Source organism: Mustelus asterias, chromosome 3 (assembly GCF_964213995.1).
Source record: "Mustelus asterias chromosome 3, sMusAst1.hap1.1, whole genome shotgun sequence".
Lineage (NCBI taxonomy): Eukaryota > Metazoa > Chordata > Chondrichthyes > Carcharhiniformes > Triakidae > Mustelus > Mustelus asterias.
In genome coordinates this window covers 70,287,858-70,305,774 of record NC_135803.1, presented here as the reverse complement: position 1 = coordinate 70,305,774, position 17,917 = coordinate 70,287,858, and the positions used below count along the sequence as shown (strand labels likewise).

General features: G+C 44.6%; 1 protein-coding gene across 4 annotated transcripts in view; it reads left to right on the top strand.

The window, feature by feature from the left end:
• aire (autoimmune regulator) overlaps positions 1-17,917 on the top strand; it is a 47,074-nt gene that overhangs the window by 135 nt on the left and 29,022 nt on the right. For all 4 annotated transcript variants that reach the window (XR_013497435.1, XM_078209144.1, XM_078209143.1 and 1 more), the window contains exons 2-7: positions 3,966-4,113; positions 5,257-5,431; positions 7,713-7,871; positions 9,822-9,893; positions 12,637-12,738; positions 16,446-16,576. Coding sequence is in view for 3 of the 4 variants with exons in the window: in XM_078209144.1 (XP_078065270.1) it covers positions 3,967-4,113; positions 5,257-5,431; positions 7,713-7,871; positions 9,822-9,893; positions 12,637-12,738; positions 16,446-16,576 (786 nt within the window). In the remaining variant the exon portion in view is untranslated. The remainder of the gene's footprint in view (positions 1-3,965; positions 4,114-5,256; positions 5,432-7,712; positions 7,872-9,821; positions 9,894-12,636; positions 12,739-16,445; positions 16,577-17,917) is intronic.

The following is a 17,917-nucleotide window of genomic DNA, read 5'->3' as shown; positions in this document are numbered from 1 at the left end:
ACCCCGTCAATGTTTGCTAATTAAAGAAGTTCAAAAATAATTAACGTAAAGTTGTGCATCATAAATGTAAGAAGTTTAACAACACCAGGTTAAAGTCCAACAGGTTTATTTGGTAGCAAAAGCAACAAGCTTTTGGAGCCTTAAGCTCCTTCTTCAGGTGAGTGGGAATTCTGTTCACAAACAGGGCATATAAAGACACAAACTCAATTTAGAGAATAATGGTTGGAATGCGAATACTTACAACTAATCAAGTCTTAAAGGTACAAGCAATGCTTTTGCTACCAAATAAACTTGTGGGACTTTAACCTGGTGTTGTTAAACTTCTTACTGTGTTTACCCCAGTCCAACGCCGGCATCTCCACATCATCATAAATGTACCAAATTTGAAGTAGGGCAAAAGATGAGAGTTCTCCTCTATGCAGCCCTGACAAATGGGATTCGGTATATAGGGGTCTGAATGGGTAAGATTAATCTAGAAGAGGCTCGAAAGAGTGAGATTCTCTCCTCATGGATTTCCAATGGATGCTTTACAAGGGGTCTCAATGAGTAAGACTGTCTTTTGGAGATTCCAAATGGATGAGACTCCTTCCATAAGAGATCCTAAAGCCAACAAATTAATTAATGAGGTCCTCTTTTTCAAGCTCCTCCAATGGCCTAGTGAGTTTAACTTGAGGATCACCACACCTCAGGCCAGGGGTAAGGTTAAGAAGGCAGGGTCTTCATGAATAACCTCAGCCGGTACGGGAATTGAACCCACGTGGTTGGCATCGTTCTGCATTAACAAGTCAGCCGTCCAGCCAATAGAGCTAACCAACTCCTGGCTGTGCTCAGCAGCACAGATCAGGAAAGTTCCAGGCTTGAACCTTGTTCTATGGCAACGTGGGACGTTGGTATATCATATTCCTGATACTCAATTTCATTATAGTTTGTAGAGAAAACCACCATTCAATGAAGTTATTTTGATGGTGAATAAAAGTAGTTCCTCGAACCAACTCTGGTGATTCCCATAACTAATTGAGAGAGAGAGAAATCACACAAAAAATGCAAAGTATTCTTTAGAGTTGGCCAAATTTGTCATGGATAGTAAAATTGTCCACTTTGTCACAGCTCATGCATCGTTCCCTCAACCAAAGAGGCTTCTCTTTACTAAGAGTTCAGGCTACTTGCAATAAGATTAAAAATGTGATCCTGCTGTTTTAAAAAGGGAGAGAGAGAGCAAGATAATGTCATACCCACAGGCCTATCAGTCCAATTTCAGTGGTGGGTAAAACTCCATGAGTCCATTGCTAAGGACAAAATTAATTTTCATGTGGAAAAGCAAGGCTTAATAAGGGACAACAATTGTGGATTTGTTATAAAGGCAAATCTGCCAAATCTGAGTTGATGAGATAACAGAGAGGAGCAATGAAGGTAGAATAGTAGGTGTTGTATACATGGATTTTCAAAATGCAGTTAATAAACATAACAGACTTATTCAGAAAATTGAAGCAGATAGGATTAAAAGAATGGTGGTAACTTAGGTACATAGCTAAGGGGTAAGACTTTGTAAATAGGGGTATAGGATACAAAAACACAGAAATTGTAATTACCATTTATAAATCACTGGCTTCAGCTGGAATATGGTGTGTAGTTCTGGGCATCAAACTTTAGGAAGGATGTCAAGATTTTTGCAAGGGAAAATTTATTAGAATGATACCAGGAATATGTAACTTCAGTCATGTGGAGAGATTGGAATGCTGGGATTGTTCTTCTTAGAACAGAGAAAGTTAAGGGGAGATAGAGATATTCAAAATTATGAGGGCTTTTGAAGGAGCAAGAAGGCTCAAACTGGATCTTCATTCGAGTTGGTAATGAGAGGTCACAGATTTAAAATAACTGGAAAAAGAACTAGAGGGTTAAGATTTGAAATACACTACCTGAAAGTGTACTGGAATCACATTCCATAGAAACTTTCCAAAAGCAATGGAAAATGCACTTAAAATGATGCAGTTGAAGGATTATGGGGGAGAATTTGTGATGTAGAACTAGATTGGATGCTCTTTGAAAGAGCAGGTAGGGGTATGATTAACAAAATGACCTCCTCCTGTGCCGTAAGATTCTAATTCAAAGATTCCACTACTGTGTAAGGAAATCTCTAACTCTGTCCAAGGCCGATAAATTCTACTTATGACCTTTCAGTTGTTTCCGGTTTGAATACATTGGATTGGATTCTGGTCATGGTTTGTTTTTTGGTTCTGCCCCTGGTTGCAGAAGTGGCCCTGATTCTGACCCTAAACATGTACAGGTCCCAATTTGAGTAAATTTCTGATTCCAACTTGCAAACAAGATCTGATTCAAGCTTTAGATGCGTGTCCTGTTTCTGGTCTTGACTTAGATTCTGATCCAGATTTCAGGACAAGTTCTGGTTTAGGTATTGTGGGGAATTCTCCCAAAAAATGTCTAAGTGTCATAACGGCGAGAATAATGGAGCGATCTGTTCCGGTCTCTCAGGTGCATGTCACAACACAATCCTCCCACGCTCAGTCACTTTTTTGGAGAGTTGGGAGTTTGGCACCAGTACTGGGACAGGGGGGTCCTAAACATGCCAGTGAGCCTGGCTTCAGAGTGCTCAGGTGCCATTGTGCAAGGACCCTCCTTTGTCACAGTGCACTGGGAGACCCCTCCCTACTCCCATCCCCCCCCCCCCCCCCCCCCCCCGACAGATATCGGGACTCCACCACACACCCCTTCCACCTCATCGGAGGCATGATCGCCCAACAACTCCCCGACACTGGTCACCGGCATTGGGGCATCGGGGCCCTTCTGGTGGGTACCCCCACCCAACCCCCAACATGTCCCCTCCATGAGGACCCCTGACATGATCCAGCTCTGCGTGAACCACCGCCACCCCCCCTCCCCCCCCGCCCCCATCATAGCCCCCATTCAGGCCCACCACTTTGGCACTGCCCCTGGAACACTGTGCCTGGTGGGCACGGCCAGTGTGCCAATTGGTCCCTACCAGGTGGGCACTATCCAATGTGCACTGCCTGACCGTGCCTCCAACCCCTCGGGGGCTTCAATGGCCTCTCAGCTCTTCCCGATGTGACCCTCATGCCAGATTTCCACTTGTGGAGACCAGTAGTGATTCTTGCTGCGATTGCACCACATCCGAAGGCCAGGGAATTCTGTGGGCTAGGATATGAATGTGCTACACATATTTAAATGCTACTTTTAATATGCTAATCGGTATCGTGCCCTTTCCAGGGCCGATCCATTTCATGCCATTAGCTTTGGGTGTGAAATGGATTCTTAGACCCACACACTATTCTCTGGGACCGACATGGTCTACTAACAATGCGGCGAGGTCAGAGAATCGCCTCCATAGTTTCTGACTCAGGACCTGCTCCTGGTTTGGGTCTAGTTTCTGATTCTGGGTCAGGAGTTGCTCCTGGTTTGGGTCTAGTTTCTGATTCTGGTTCAGGAGTTACTCTTGGTTTGGGTCTAGTTTCTGATTCTGGTTCAGGAGTTACTCTTGCTTTGGGTATAGTTTCTGATTCTGGGTTAGGAGTTGCTCCTGGTTTGGGTCTAGTTTCTGATTCTGGTTCAGGAGTTGCTCCTGGTTTGGGTCTAGTTTCTGATTCTGGTTCAGGAGTTGCTTCTGGTTTGGGTCTAGTTTCTGATTCTGGTTCAGGAGTTGCTTCTGGTTTGGGTCTAGTTTCTGATTCTGGTTCAGGAGTTGCTTCTGGTTTGGGTCTAGTTTCTGATTCTCGGTCAGGAGTTGCTCCTGGTTTGGGTCCAGTTTCTGATTCTGGGTCAGGAGTTGCTTCTGGTTTGGGTCTAGTTTCTGATTCTGGGTCAGGAGTTGCTCCTGGTTTGGGTCTAGTTTCTGGCTCTGGGTCAGGACCTGCCTTCTCTCAATACATTTTCCATTTTGTTCTGGAACCGTATCTCCATTGATCGCTTACACTCCCTTGTTTCATTCACAGAATGTCAGGTTGTGACAAAGCTCCTGAATTGGATCTCAGACAGATTCTGAAGGTGAACAGGACTGAGATTTCTATGGCCATTGACGATCTCTTCCCCTTTTTACATGGACTGGTGGATCATGATGTCATCACAGAGCAAATATTCAAGGTATTAGAATGGGTCACATAATCAACCGAGCAATAAGGCTTCATGGCATTGGATTAGGGCAACACTAACTGTAGTGAGGCTAAGAGTAAGGCTATGATGGAACAAATTTATCCATTCAGACTGTCACTTTCATGTCTTGGAAACATCAGAAATCTCAGGAGCAAGTTTAATCATTAATGTGTGCCAGTTATGCTGTCTGTTCCGTTGCCCCAGTCTATCCTCCTGCTCACAACATAGGCTTACAGCAATTTCCATCCAATGCTGCATATCTGGTTTAGTTATCCCTGGCTGCTTAATCCAGGTTTTCATGTGAGACTGTGAGAAATTGATGGCATGCAGTGAGGTTAATTGACCTCCAGTGACAGATCTGTGCCTCCATTTTCCCTGCTAACCATAACCTCACTTCACAGCTTAGCTCTGCAGAGAGAGAGCGTGAGAGACTGAATATGAGAGGCAGCAAATGTGAGCAAGGAAGTGGGAATTTGGGCGAGAATGCATGTGGGAGGGATGGGATGGACAGAAAGTGAGAACGTGTGAGAGAAAGGAAACCTAAGAAAATAAGAGAATGCCTGACTGTTGGAAGAAGGAGTGTGAGCAACAAGAGCACACATGCAAAAGTGTGACCGACAGAAAAAGAATGTGAAGGAACCTGAGAGAGGGGGAAAATGTGAGGGAGAGAAAGAGCGTGAGAATGTGAGAGTCATAGTGAAAGGCAAAAGGAAACAGAGGAAACATGAGAAATAGATTGAGAATGTGAGAAAGGACAAGAGAAAAGGGAGAGCCCCAGAGAACACTAGGAAGAATGAGAAGGTGGGAGAATGCGAGTGAGAGAGAATGAGTGCCAAAGGAGAAGACCATGAAAGAAAGAGAGAGAAAGAGAGAGCAAGCCAGAAAAAAGTACAGAGGGAATAGAGAAAATGAGAAACACACAAGGAGTATAAAATAGGCTGCAAATGAAAATGTGAAAGATGTGTGAGTGAAAGCGAGAAGACCTGCACTTTGCGGATGTGTTTGGCTTTATACATGATTAATAGTTGAAGAGGCAGTTTTTATCCTTCTGTCACCCAGTCTCAAACTCTTATTTCTCCTGAATTCCCTGAATGGTTTCACGTTAATAATAAATTAAGAATTGATTTTCAACAGGAAACATTACAACTGAAAGAACAGAAAGACAGCAACAAGGCAGTGTATACTGTCCTCACCTGGCTCCTGGAGAAAAGTAATGGCTCCATCGGGGAGTTCTGGAAGAATCTCTTCAAAGATTACAATCTGGAACGGTATCCCAAACTCCAACCCATTTACCACAGCTTTCCAAAAGGTAGGTGGAGATTCACGGCTGATGTAAATCTGTCACAGAGCACACCGGAAACAATTTTCTGTTTTTGTGAATGTGTTTCTGTGTCTCAGTCCTCTTCCAGAGGTCGAGTTTGCCTTTATTTGACAGTGCGAGCTGGTGAGAGTGAGAGAGCAATAATAGTTTGTTTTGTATATCTTTCCTGATTTCAATCGGTAAGATATAAACTGTGGCAGCACAATCACTCAGCTTACAATACCACATAAAGCCAAAATTATCCTCTTTGTCCCCTAGAAATGATCTGTCTGTCTCTCTCTTTTCATTTCTATCAGGGCAGAGTGTGCAACCAGAAGCTGAGGGGGAAATAGTTCAAATGTAATTATTTTGTTGCTTTCTGTCTGCCAATCTGTCTCTCTCTCTATGTGTGGCTCTTTTTACTCTAGATAGAGTGGTTGTCTGAGTATAGATGCATGTGCAGACATCTCTGCCTCCGAAGTTTTGTTTCTTTCTTCTGTGTCTCTTTCCTCTGGCTACAACATCCCATTTTTTCTTTTTGTCAGCCACTGTCTTTCTCACCATTATTCCCCCTGCCTGTCTCTCTTCTGCGCACACCTTGCTCTGATCTGCCCTTGTTTCTGCCTGTCAGCATTGTGGAGTTCTTGTGGCTCAGTAGTAGTGCTCTTGCCTCTGAGCCAGAAGCCTCTGGTTCTGATCCCACTCCAGGACTTATTGGACACAGAAGGAGTGTTAATGATGAAATTCAACAGGTTGATAATCAGCCTGCCAAAACTTCCCCACTATTCCCCATGAGGAAGACAGTGTGCGAGAATATATTAAACAAAATGTGTATAAGTGACTATCTCTTCTGTTTGTTTCCCCCTCTCAGCACCCAGACCTCTTTTTCACTTTATCCTTCTCTGTCTCTCTCAGTATATGGGCTAGATTTTTATTCCTGTATCTGTGTTGGAATGGAGGTAGACAGGATTTAAAAATGACACCCGGAACCCAATTCCGGGATACCCATCCTCATTCACATTGTCATAGAATCATAGTCTGGGATTGTCTGGGATTTTTACAGGATTGAGATAAGATTGTGTGGGTATCAGGCCCGCATCCAACAATCCAACCTTTGTCCACTCTGTTGTGGAACAGAGACGTAGTACTAAGAATGATGTTCCACTGAAAGATTTTGAAAAGCTAGGGTCCAAATTAAAATGCAGAACATCACAGTTAATCATTTCTGGATTGTTACCTGAGCCACACACCAGTTAGCATAAGGTCAAGAAGATTAGAGAATTAAATGTGTGGCTCGGAATGGTGTGGGAAGGAGAGGTTTCAATTCACAGAGTGCTGATATCAATACTCAGAAAAGAGCTAGTTGTTACATTAGGAGGAGCTCCTCTTTAACCCGGTTTGAACCAATATCCTGGTGAATTTATAACCAGGGCTATGGATAGCTTATTGGGATTTGTTGGGGGGTTTGAATGAAAGAGACTTAGAAATTCAAAGAGCAAGTCGAGGCAATAGAACAGTGTAACATTGCAGGTAAAAATGAACAGAATGGAAGAGGAAGGGACAGAAAGTTTAATAGTAATTGTGCTTCAGCAAGTAAGGTCTATGCAGGGAAAAGTAGTAAAAAAGTGAAAGTAAAAGCTCTTTATCTGAATGCATGAAGCATCTGCAATAAGATATATCAACTAATGCCACAAATAGACATAAATGGATAAGGCTAGAGATAGAGGAGAGAAAAACGCATTTGGTTATTGGACTGGGGGTCAAGTAGGAAGGGAGAGAGTGCAGTGGGGCAGGAGTAATATCCAGCATTTCCTGCAGAACTGGGTGCAACAGCAAGGTGGTAGGTAAGTGGGAGCAGTACTAGGGGAAGAGCAACCAGTTAAAAGGGTCAGTGAAATGTGAATAAATTGTGAAAGATTATTTCCACTCATGCGTGAGTGAGTAATTAGGGAATGGAAACCTAGGATTCTCAGTGGAAGAAACAAAGCGGGAGGGAGAAAGTTTCTTGAATTAGGGATTAATAGATCATGAGATCCTTTACCACATGTAAGTATTAAGGTAGAGGCTAAAACTTAATTTCAAAGGGAATAGGATAAAGATTTGATCATGTAACCAGATATAAAATGAGCAGCTGTCACGTAGTTAGAATGTCTCATGATCAACCCTTCCGGAATACGTTGAACCAGAATTGGCCATCCCAGTAGATTTTGACAGAATAATTCATAACAAAACCCAGAGACACTAATAGGAAGAAAATAAAAAGAATCACTGTGTTGCTTGGAATTTACAGATTTGGATTTCAATAAACTGAAACGAGGAAGGAAAGCTCCCAAAGTGACTTCTGACCAGATAACAGCAAAGCCGCCACTGAAACGGAAATCTCCTGAGGAGCCATCAGCCAGTGCACCCGTCACTGACACAAAGTGTACCAACAACAAGGTTATACCAGGTAAGAGAACACACTAAAGGGGTCACAGCATTAAACAGACCGTTCAACATAAACAACACCAAGAGCTGAGACACACGCACGCACACACATGTGCACATTCCCGCACACCAGGTCTTGAGACATACATGCGTGCACAAGTAGACCAGGTTCAGAGATACACACACTAGATGCTGAGACACACACACACAGGGAGTGATCTTACTGGTTCGTCACACCAGTCAATCGGTGGGGCGAGCCGGTAAGATCGTGAGAGAGGTGAAAAACCAGTTTCTTGCCTCTCACGATCTTACTGGCACTGGATTGCTGGCATGATCAGCCTCATACCCCTGAAGGGCGCGAGGCTGATTATATTATTTAAATTCGTATTTAAATATTATTAATGAGCCCGGGACAATCATCCGGGTTCACTTGCCTTAACGGCCTTGCCGATGAGGACCTCCATCGGCGAGGATCACGTATGGTCCCCATCAATGGGGAACTAATGTGATGGCCCCGCCAGTGGGACTGGAGGCCATTGAGGCCCCCCAGCTGGTCAGTGGCAGATGGGACAGTGCCCCTTAGGCAGTGCCAGCCGAGAAGCCTGGCACTGCCCACCAGGCATAGGGCAGCGCCAATGGACGGGGCCTGAAGGGGAGGGATATGGCCTAAAAGGAGTGGGGCCTAAGGGAAGGCGGGTAGGGTGTGGGAGCAGCCCATTCTGTAATTGGGGATTGCTGAGGTGGTGATCGACCGGGCCAGGAGCATGGAGGGGGGAATGGGAGTGTGATCATCCGGAAGGGGATGTGGGGCATTGGGGCAGCAATCAGTGGGGTGGGGGGGTGGAGGCCAGTGATCGGAGGGGGGGGGGGGGGGAGGTAGAGACCAGCAATCATGTGGGGGGGATGATAACCGGGCTGGGGTGAGGAGTATGAGATCTCTCAGTGTACTGTCTGCACTTGCACAGAACACTGAGAGATTGACGCATGTGCAATAGCACCCTCTGGCGTGAATAGACTCCATCCACTCCCTCTACTGGTGTTAATCACACTTTGCCTCTGTTTTGCACTGAGTGCCATAAAATTCTGCCTGAGAGCTTGCTGAAAAAATGGGTGCAATTCTCTCCCGTTTTCACACTCATTCGGCATTTAGAATTTTTTTGATAAGCTCGCCCCCAGGACGTTTAGTATCACAGAAACACATACACAGACACACACACACACACACACACACACACATGGTATTGAGTCTTACAGACCCACGCACATGGAATTTACATACACACACATGACATTGAGTCTCACAGGTGCACACACATACATGGCATTTACACACACATGGCATTTACACATACATACAAACACACACAAAACAGGCACTGAGATGCACACATACACATTAACTCAGAATGTTGGCACCTATTCAGACTGTCTTGTCCGTGCCGGATTTCTGCAAAAGTCACTCAGCTAGTCTCACTCCCCGACTTTTCCCCATAGCCCTACATTTCTTCTTCCTCTTCAGGCACTTACCAAATTTCCTTTTGAGAGCCCTAGTTGTTTGTGGCCCCACCATATTCAGGGGACAACTCCCCACCCCACCACCACCCTCCCTCTCAAAACCAAAAGTAGGCTAGCAAAGTGGGGAGGGGTATGCATGCCGTAACATTTGGTACCATGGCAGAAGCTACTGGCATTTTACCAATGGCATGGGAGGCTTTGGATGGTCCACCATGCCTAGGGCTGATTGAGACCCCAAATTGCCCGTTAATGGCCAATAAAAGGGCCTCCTCCTGCCACCACTGGATTGGCCTACATTGGTACTAGATTGCGCAACCTTCCAAGTCAGAAACTCAAGGACTATCAACTGACCCACTTTTAAGAGAGAGCTGGTAACAGGAGAGCATCTAACAGTAACCTGGGATGTTTGGTTTAACCTCTTCCAGCAATGAGACATTATAACTATTTCATTTTTCAGGAATTATATTGAAAGGAAGAATTGCGAGAAAAACAGAGAACGCAAACTTTGTCAGAATGCCTCAGAGAACTGGTAAGTGACCTAGAGTTCCAGTAGGGCCATTTAGAGTGACATTGTGAAGAGGTCTTTGGGAAATAGGGCAACACTGTGGCACAGTGATTAATACTGATGCCTCACAGCGGCAGGGACCCGAGTTCAATTCCAGCCTCGGGTGGCTATCTGTGCGGGTTTCCTCCGGGTGCTCCAGTTTCCTCCCACAGTCCAAAGATGTACGGGTTTGGTGGATTGGCCATGCTAAATTGCCCATTGGTGTCAGGAAGATTGGCAGAGTAAATACGTGGGGTTATGGGGATAGGGCGTGTGTGGGAATTGTTGTCGGTGCAGGCTCAATGGGCCCAATGGCCTCCTTTAGTACTGTAAGGAATCTATGATTCTAAATGGGACTGTTACAGTTTAGCTAGCCCCCAAATAATTTGTTCTCGTGGCCAGCTTGAAAAGCAGCTTCCAAGTCATGGATGAAACTTAACCTTCTGCGTGTCTGCAGCTGGATGCCATGTGTGTTAGAGGTCTGGCCATATGCTGCTGGATTTGACACAACTTTCCCATCACTCCCTCTGACTCCAGGTCTTCAGCATTTGCAGAATTAGACAACTCTCTGCTTGAGTTTTGAAATGCAATCATTACTACATGTCCTATCTGGCTTGCTATAGTCATGTGACCACTACCATGAGGCACTGTCTGTGGGGAGCCATGTTACATTTAGTTCAATAAAGACATTGCATTGGAAACATTGTAGTCTTTGAGCTCATGACATAGTGTCAGAAATAGAGCTGAGATTGAGTTTTGAAAAACCGGAGAGAAGCCGCAGCTACTGAAAAAGGAACACAGTCATATTCAGAGCTGCTAAAAGCTATTGAAAAGAAGTTGCTGACATATCCTGCTTCTCATAATGAACAAAAGACACCGTCTCCAACGTGGCAGGATTTTGATGCATTTCAGAGATGTGCCCAGGATCCCAGCTAATGCTGTGAATTTAGGATTTTAAAGTTATTTTCATGTGCTCCTGGGGCTTCTCTGTAAAAATGAAAAATTACTCTATTTGTCAGTAAGACAAATAGAGTAATATCTCAATTCCTCTGTATCAGTGAGACGTTACTCTGTATATCAATGAAATATTACTCTGTATCAGTAAGATGTTCTGTGTATCAGTGAGACGTTAGTTACTCTGTCTATCAGTGTAATATTACTGGGTATGTAAGTGAAATATTGAATCAAACCGCAAGCTATGCCTGATTGACAGTCTGTGGTTTCACTTCCTCTTTTGAAAACTAAAATCGTTTGGAAGAAATCACAGGTTGTCAAGCAGGCTTGGACTCTGTCAACATTGCAGTCAGGATCAATGGGGTACTTGAGATCCATTCAAACATGAAGGGAAATGAAAATAAACACAGGTGGCTTGAGGACGATAGAAATCCATTGAGCTGTCAACAGAATCTTTTTCAAGGCATTGGATGTTAAATTTACTAGAGATCAAAGGGTTCCATTGGAATGGAGAGGGTTTCAAATAATTCAACTTGCTAGGAAGCCTCAGCAACTTCAAATCAAAGCTGTGCATACATTAGGGTTGAATGCAGAGCTGGGTAGACTGGAACCCCGCCCCTCCCCCAAGTGAAATTGACATCTCTCTGTAAGAGGACTTCAAAAGGATCTGCTATCACTTGCAGCTTCTGACAGGGAGAAAAGGAAATCTCTGCTGCAGAATGGAGTGCTGCAATGACTTAAAATCCTGCAAGGTGACTTGGGGGCATGAAGATTAAAGTAACCTGGCTACTTAAGAATTTTCACAGCTGAAAGGCAGGAATGCAGATGTTGGTCATAGAGCTGCCTGAAATTACCATTCCAGGAGTGATCTTCAAGTCTGCCAGGGCTAGAAGGTGCAATCCAGTCACAACACCCCCATTCCAGGGGAGAATGACGAGGTCAACTCCTTGCCCAGGGCTTGAACCCACTCAACCCCCAGGACCCCTGAGGGACCTTTCCTCTGCCACCTGGCATCAATCGAAGGTAAATGTCCATTGGGTGTCCATTGTAAATGTCCATTGGATCTACCTCCTTGATGTTCCTTTGGGGCCCAAGGTGCTAGGCCATGTGAGTGCCATAGTGCCAGGGGACAGTGTACTATGGGCACTGCCAAGGTATGTGGCTTGAAGGGGGACTGAGTATGGGGTCTGAGGGGGAAGGGCGTCCTCGGGGTTTTGAGGGAGAAAGGGGGCCTCAGTGAGGATTCTGAAGGGGAAGGGGGGGGGCTAAGTGGGGGTCACCCTCTGCCTGCATGGTGTGGCGGGGGGAGAATAACCCTCTTTGCTGAGGGATTGGTGGTGCCCCCTGGATACTTGGGATCCAACGCACCAAGTCCATGACTGTGAAAAGCTGTAGTGAAACCTGCCTGCTGCTGATCCAGCTGGAGGGGTGGTTACACAGTGGGAGGCTGAAGCCCATTAGTGACATGGTAAAGAGGCCATTTGAATATTTATTGGGTTCCCGCTTTCTCTGGCCGGGAACCCATTCATGGACAATGGGCAGGGCTGGGAGAATCGTGCTGGCTTTGATGCCCAGCGCAAACCCGTTTTTGTGCCAACGCCTGATTCTCCGGGCCACAGCATTCGTGATTGGAGTGAGAAGGCCTGGAAAATCCACTCACCCCTAGTGTTTCAATCAAATGTTATTCCTTTGTTTCAGTGAAATGTTGCTCTACTTTTTTGTGAGTTGCATCTGAGTTTTTTTTCATATATACTTATTTTTATCTTTTAATAAGGTACACAGCCAGTTCAAAGAGATAACAATCTTGCAACCAGTGAGCTTCCTGCCTCTAGTGCAAATGTGAAAGGGATTATCATCAAGCAAGTCTTGGAGTCAGGTAATAAAGCAATCGCATCACACTCTAGGACATGGACCACATATATTCATAGAATCCCTACAGTGCAGAAGGTGGCCATTCAGCCCATTGAATCTGCACCGACCATAATCCCACCCAGGCCCTAATCCCGTAACCCCACATATTTACCCTGCTGCTACCCCCAACACTAGGGTCAATTTAGCATGGTCAATCAACCTAACCCGCACATTTTTGGACTGTGGGAGGAAACCCAGAGGAAATCGATGCAGACATGGGGAAAATAAGCAAACTCCACACAGACAGGGACCCAAGCTGGGAATCGAACCCAGGTCCCTGGCACTGTGAGGCAGCACTGCTAACCACTGGGACAGCATGGGTGGCACAGTGGTTAGCACTGCTCCTCAGTGGGCCAGCCCTTTGAAAGAGCTACACAATTACAGCCCAACTCTCTCCGTATAACCATGCAAAACTTTCCCTCTCAACTATTCAATTTCCTTTTGAAAGTTAGCATTGAATCTGCTTCCATCACCATTTCAGGCAGTGCATTCCATATCATAGTAACTCACTGTGTAAAATATTAAAAAAGAAAGGCAAGCCTTGCATGTATGCAGCATCTTTCATGACTACAGCATATTCCAAAGCACATTGTAGCCAAAGAAATACATTTGAAATGTAGTCACTGTTGGAATGTAAGAAATGCAGCAGCCAACTTGCACACAGAAAGCTCGAACAACTAACAATGTGATGAAAACTAGATAATCTATTCCTGTGATGTTGATTGAGTGATTAGTTATTTCCCAGGATACCAGGTATAACTCCTCTACTTGCTTCAAACCAGTGCCTGGAGATCTTTTAAATCTATCTGAGAGGGCAGACGTGGGGTTTAACATCTCATCCAATAGGACGCATCTCCAACAGTGCAGCACTTCCTCAATACTTCATTGAAGTGTCAACCTTGAATTTTGTGCACAAGACCTGGAATGGGACTTGACCACCGCCCCACACCCCCATCCTCCTTCTGCCCAGATTGTGGAGTGCAACAATTTAACCATACATGACATGCAAAGCATGTTTTGCAAGAGAAACCCTCTCCTCATTTTCTCAGAGTATTGTCAGGATATACAAAATGTCAGATTTCCAAGTCATCCTGCAGCATCAATGTGGTGACACCCTATGGCTCGTAACAGACCACATCCCCTTCCCTGCTCGGCCAATCCAACTAACCTGCACATCTTTGGACTGTGGGAGGAAACTGGAGGAAAACCAGAGGAAACCCATGCAGACACAGGGAGATACATGCAGATTGGGAGCAATTATTTCCAGAGGCAGGAGGACTAGAAATCACAGATTGAAGATAATGACTAGAGGGGAAATGAGGAGAATATTTTTTAGGCAGCGTGTTTTTATGATCTGGAATACACTGCCAGAGAGAGTGGAACAGCAGATTCAATAGTCACTTACAGGGGAAAGAGCAGTGAAGGGGGACTAATTGGATAACCCTTGCAAAGGATCACCATGGACATCATGATCTTACTTAATCAGTGGCCTCCTTATGTGCTGTATGAGTCTATTATCTGACTAAGGATAATTTGAATGCAGAAGACATCAAGTGCAAATAAAAAGGTGGGTGAAAATTCCAACAATAAACCATTCCATTCATCCTCAACACACTTTGCTACAGTCTTCATAGCAAACTATATAAAACATTTTCTGGAGAGGTAGTGGAGCCTCAGAAAGCGTTCTAAGAATCAGAGCTTAGATTTTGTCATACAGAAAAGATTAATGGGGCTGTTCTCACTTAAGTTAAAAAGGATTAAGAAGGGATCAAAGTGAGGGTTTTAAAATTATCAACAATTTTCATATTGTTTCCACATATTTACAAAAGGGACCCAATTGATATGATGTGAAAATTATTGCTGGAAGGTAGTTAGACCATAAGAGAGTACAGAAGGAAGCCATTCAGCCCTTTGATTGGCTCTTTCAAAGAGCAACCCAGTTAGTCCCACTCTTCCCCCATAATCCCTGCAATCATTTTCACCTTCAAGCATTTATCCAATTCACTTCTGATGGCCACTGTTTAATATGTAGGCACCATTCCAAATCTTAACCATTCATTGCATAAAATAAAATTCCCTCTGGCATAAGGCAGCTCCTGCCTTACCCGCTGATATCACATAATTACTGTGTGTGGCCAAACAATCCGCATGTTAAACAAATTGATTACCCTGGAAATTAACTGACCTCAGCTTATAATTTTAAAAACTCAGTTTTTTTGCCAATCATCTTACACCTGCGTGTTCTAGTTAATGACCCTTCGACCATTGCGGACAATTTCTTGTTATTTATTCTATCTAAACTCTTCATGATATTAAACTTAGATATCAAAACCTCTCTTTGCATTCTCTGCTCTAAGGAAAACAATGTTAGCTTCTCCAATTAACCCACACAAGTGTAACTTGTAATTCCTGGAGTCATTCTAGTAAATCTCTTCTTTAACTTCTGTGAGATTGCCCATTTGCCAGCTTTCCAGAAGGCGAGGTTGCTGATGGATTCTGCTAATTGAGCAGCACCCAATGGAGCAGCGTACAGGAGAGAACACTGATAAGCTTGAGCACAGAAATGCATGCATTGACTGGCCTGCTAGACAGCCTCCTGTCAATGTCAAGGAGAATGGAGGAGTCTAACTCCTGGTTGGTAGAGGGCATCAAGCAGAGCTTGTCCCCATTCACATCCTCTGCTCCATCTCCCTGTTGTCCTGCAGACCCAGAGACACTGATACTATAGGAAAGCGAGAAAGATCTGCTAAACCTTTATCAATCATTAGTTAGGCCCCAAATGAGTTTGCAGATGGTGCTGTACTCAGAACTGTAGTAAACATTGAGGAGGATGGTGAAAGGTTTTGGGAAGGCATACACAGGTTAATGATATGGCCAACTCAATTTAATGTAGACAAGTGTGAATTGATACAATTTGGTAGGAAGAAGCGATACAAACTAAATGGTATGATTTTCAAAGGGGTGCTGGGACAGAGAGAACTGGGGCAAACGCACACAAATTTTCAAGACATTTAAAAAGTAGAATGGGATCCTTGACTCTACAGGCATAGATCACAAACATAAGGATGTTCTGCTTAGTTCCTGAATCATGGGTTCGACCCCAATTGTGGCCAATTCTGGGCATCACACTTGAGGAAGAATGCCAAGACCTGAGAGAGGGTGCAGAGGAGATTTACTTGGGCAGAACTGAGAATGCGCGAGCTTCAGTCTACATGAAATGACTAAACAAACTGGGATCATTCTCCTTAGAGCAGAGAAGGTCCAGGGAGGTTAATAGCGGAATTCAAAACCATGAAGAGTTTTGATAGAGTAAATACAGAAAACACCTTGCAGCACCAACAGGGGACACAGGCTTAAGGTGCTTGACAAAAGAGCCAGAGGTGAGAGGAAAATCATTTTCCTAATGTGTGCTGTGATTTTGAGTACATTGCCTGAAAGGGTGGTGGAAGCGGATTCAATTATCATTCTTAAAAAGGAATTGGATAAATACTTGAAGGGAAACATTTGCAGCGCTATGGGGAAAATGCGGGGAACAAGATTATTTGGATGACTCTGTGTAACAGCTGGCACAGGCATGATGGAGGGCCAAATGGCCTCCTTCTGTGCATTATCATTCTATGATGGTACAATGAATTTGATGAGGAAATTTGACATCTGATACATTCCATTCAGGAATTTCAAAAAAGGTAATAAAGAGTGCCGGAGATACACATGCTCTCAGTAAGACTGAGGATCTCGGAGGGAAGAGTAGAAGCAAAACTTGGAAGTTGGGCAGTCGCTGCAGAGGATTACCCTCATCACAGGTATTTCACAACAAGATTTATGTACAGCCTTTAATGTAGAAACAAACATCACAAGGCATGGAATCACATGAAAATAGCTGCTGAGACAAAGAGGATAATATTCAGGATATCAAAAAGCTTGGTCGAAGAGGGAGGCTTCAGAAATGGTCTTAAAGGAGGAGAGGGAGATGAAAAGATAGGGATTTTAGGGAAGGAATTCTGGATTTTGGTGTCCAACTGACTGAGGGCAAGGCCGCCAGTGGTGGGTGGAGAGAACGATGCATGAGAGACCAGTCAGAGGAACAGATAGTTCATGAGTGTTGCATGGCTGAGATAGAGATAGAGAGATACAAGGTCATGAAGCGATTTGAGAGTTTTAATTTGAAGGTTTAGGGGATGAGGAGGCAATTCCGATCAGCAAGGACTGGAGGGATGGGTGAGCAGGCCTTTATGCACAATAGGATATGGGCTTTAGAATTTTGGATGTGCTGAAGTTTACAGGTTATAGAATTTGGAGGTCCAGCCAAGGGAGCATTAGAGGATTCAATTTGGTCATGGTAAAGACATGAACGACAATTTCATCATCAGATGAGCTGGGTGGCCGATATTATAGAGGTGGAAGACTGTGGTATTTGTCATGGAGACGGTGGGGTTTGAAGCTCAGTTTGGTATCAGATGGGCCACTGAGGTTGTGAATAGACTGGGATCAGCCTGAGAAAATGGTCAGGGAGAGGGATGGAATCAAAGGTAAGGGAATGGAGTTTGTAGCAGGGGCCAAAGGCAGAGGCTTTGATCTTTCCAATGCTTAATGAACAGAATTGCAGCTCATCCAAGGCTGGATATCAGATAAGCAGCCTGATAGCAGAGAGGCAATGGAGGGGAAGTAGAGGTGTTGGAGCTGGTTGTCAACAGCATTGATGTGAAAGCTGTCCCCATGGCCGGAACTTTTCACCAGTAGGGCACACGCACGCAGCAGGTCTGGAAGTGGGCGCGAAATGCATTTCATGCCACAAACGGTCTCGGAACGTGATTTCACACCGGCTGGACAATTAACAGGCAGTGTGAAAAGCACACTGGGAAAAGCTCAGCACAGGTGGGAGGGCGGGAAGAGAGTGGGGCGCTGAGAAAAGGGAGGTTTTGGGGCTGGCATTTCCAACGTGCTCCCTTGGGGTCCAGCCACTGCAGGACTATCTCAGGAAGCTGCAGACCTGTGAAAAATAGGTAGCGATGGAAAAACTATGCAAAACTACACAAACCTCAGTCTCCATATACTTATTTCACACAGACAGTTCATCCCACCCTGGATTGAGGTTGCAGCTAAAACGTAATGGCTGTTTGACCAATCAGCCTGCCACCAACTGT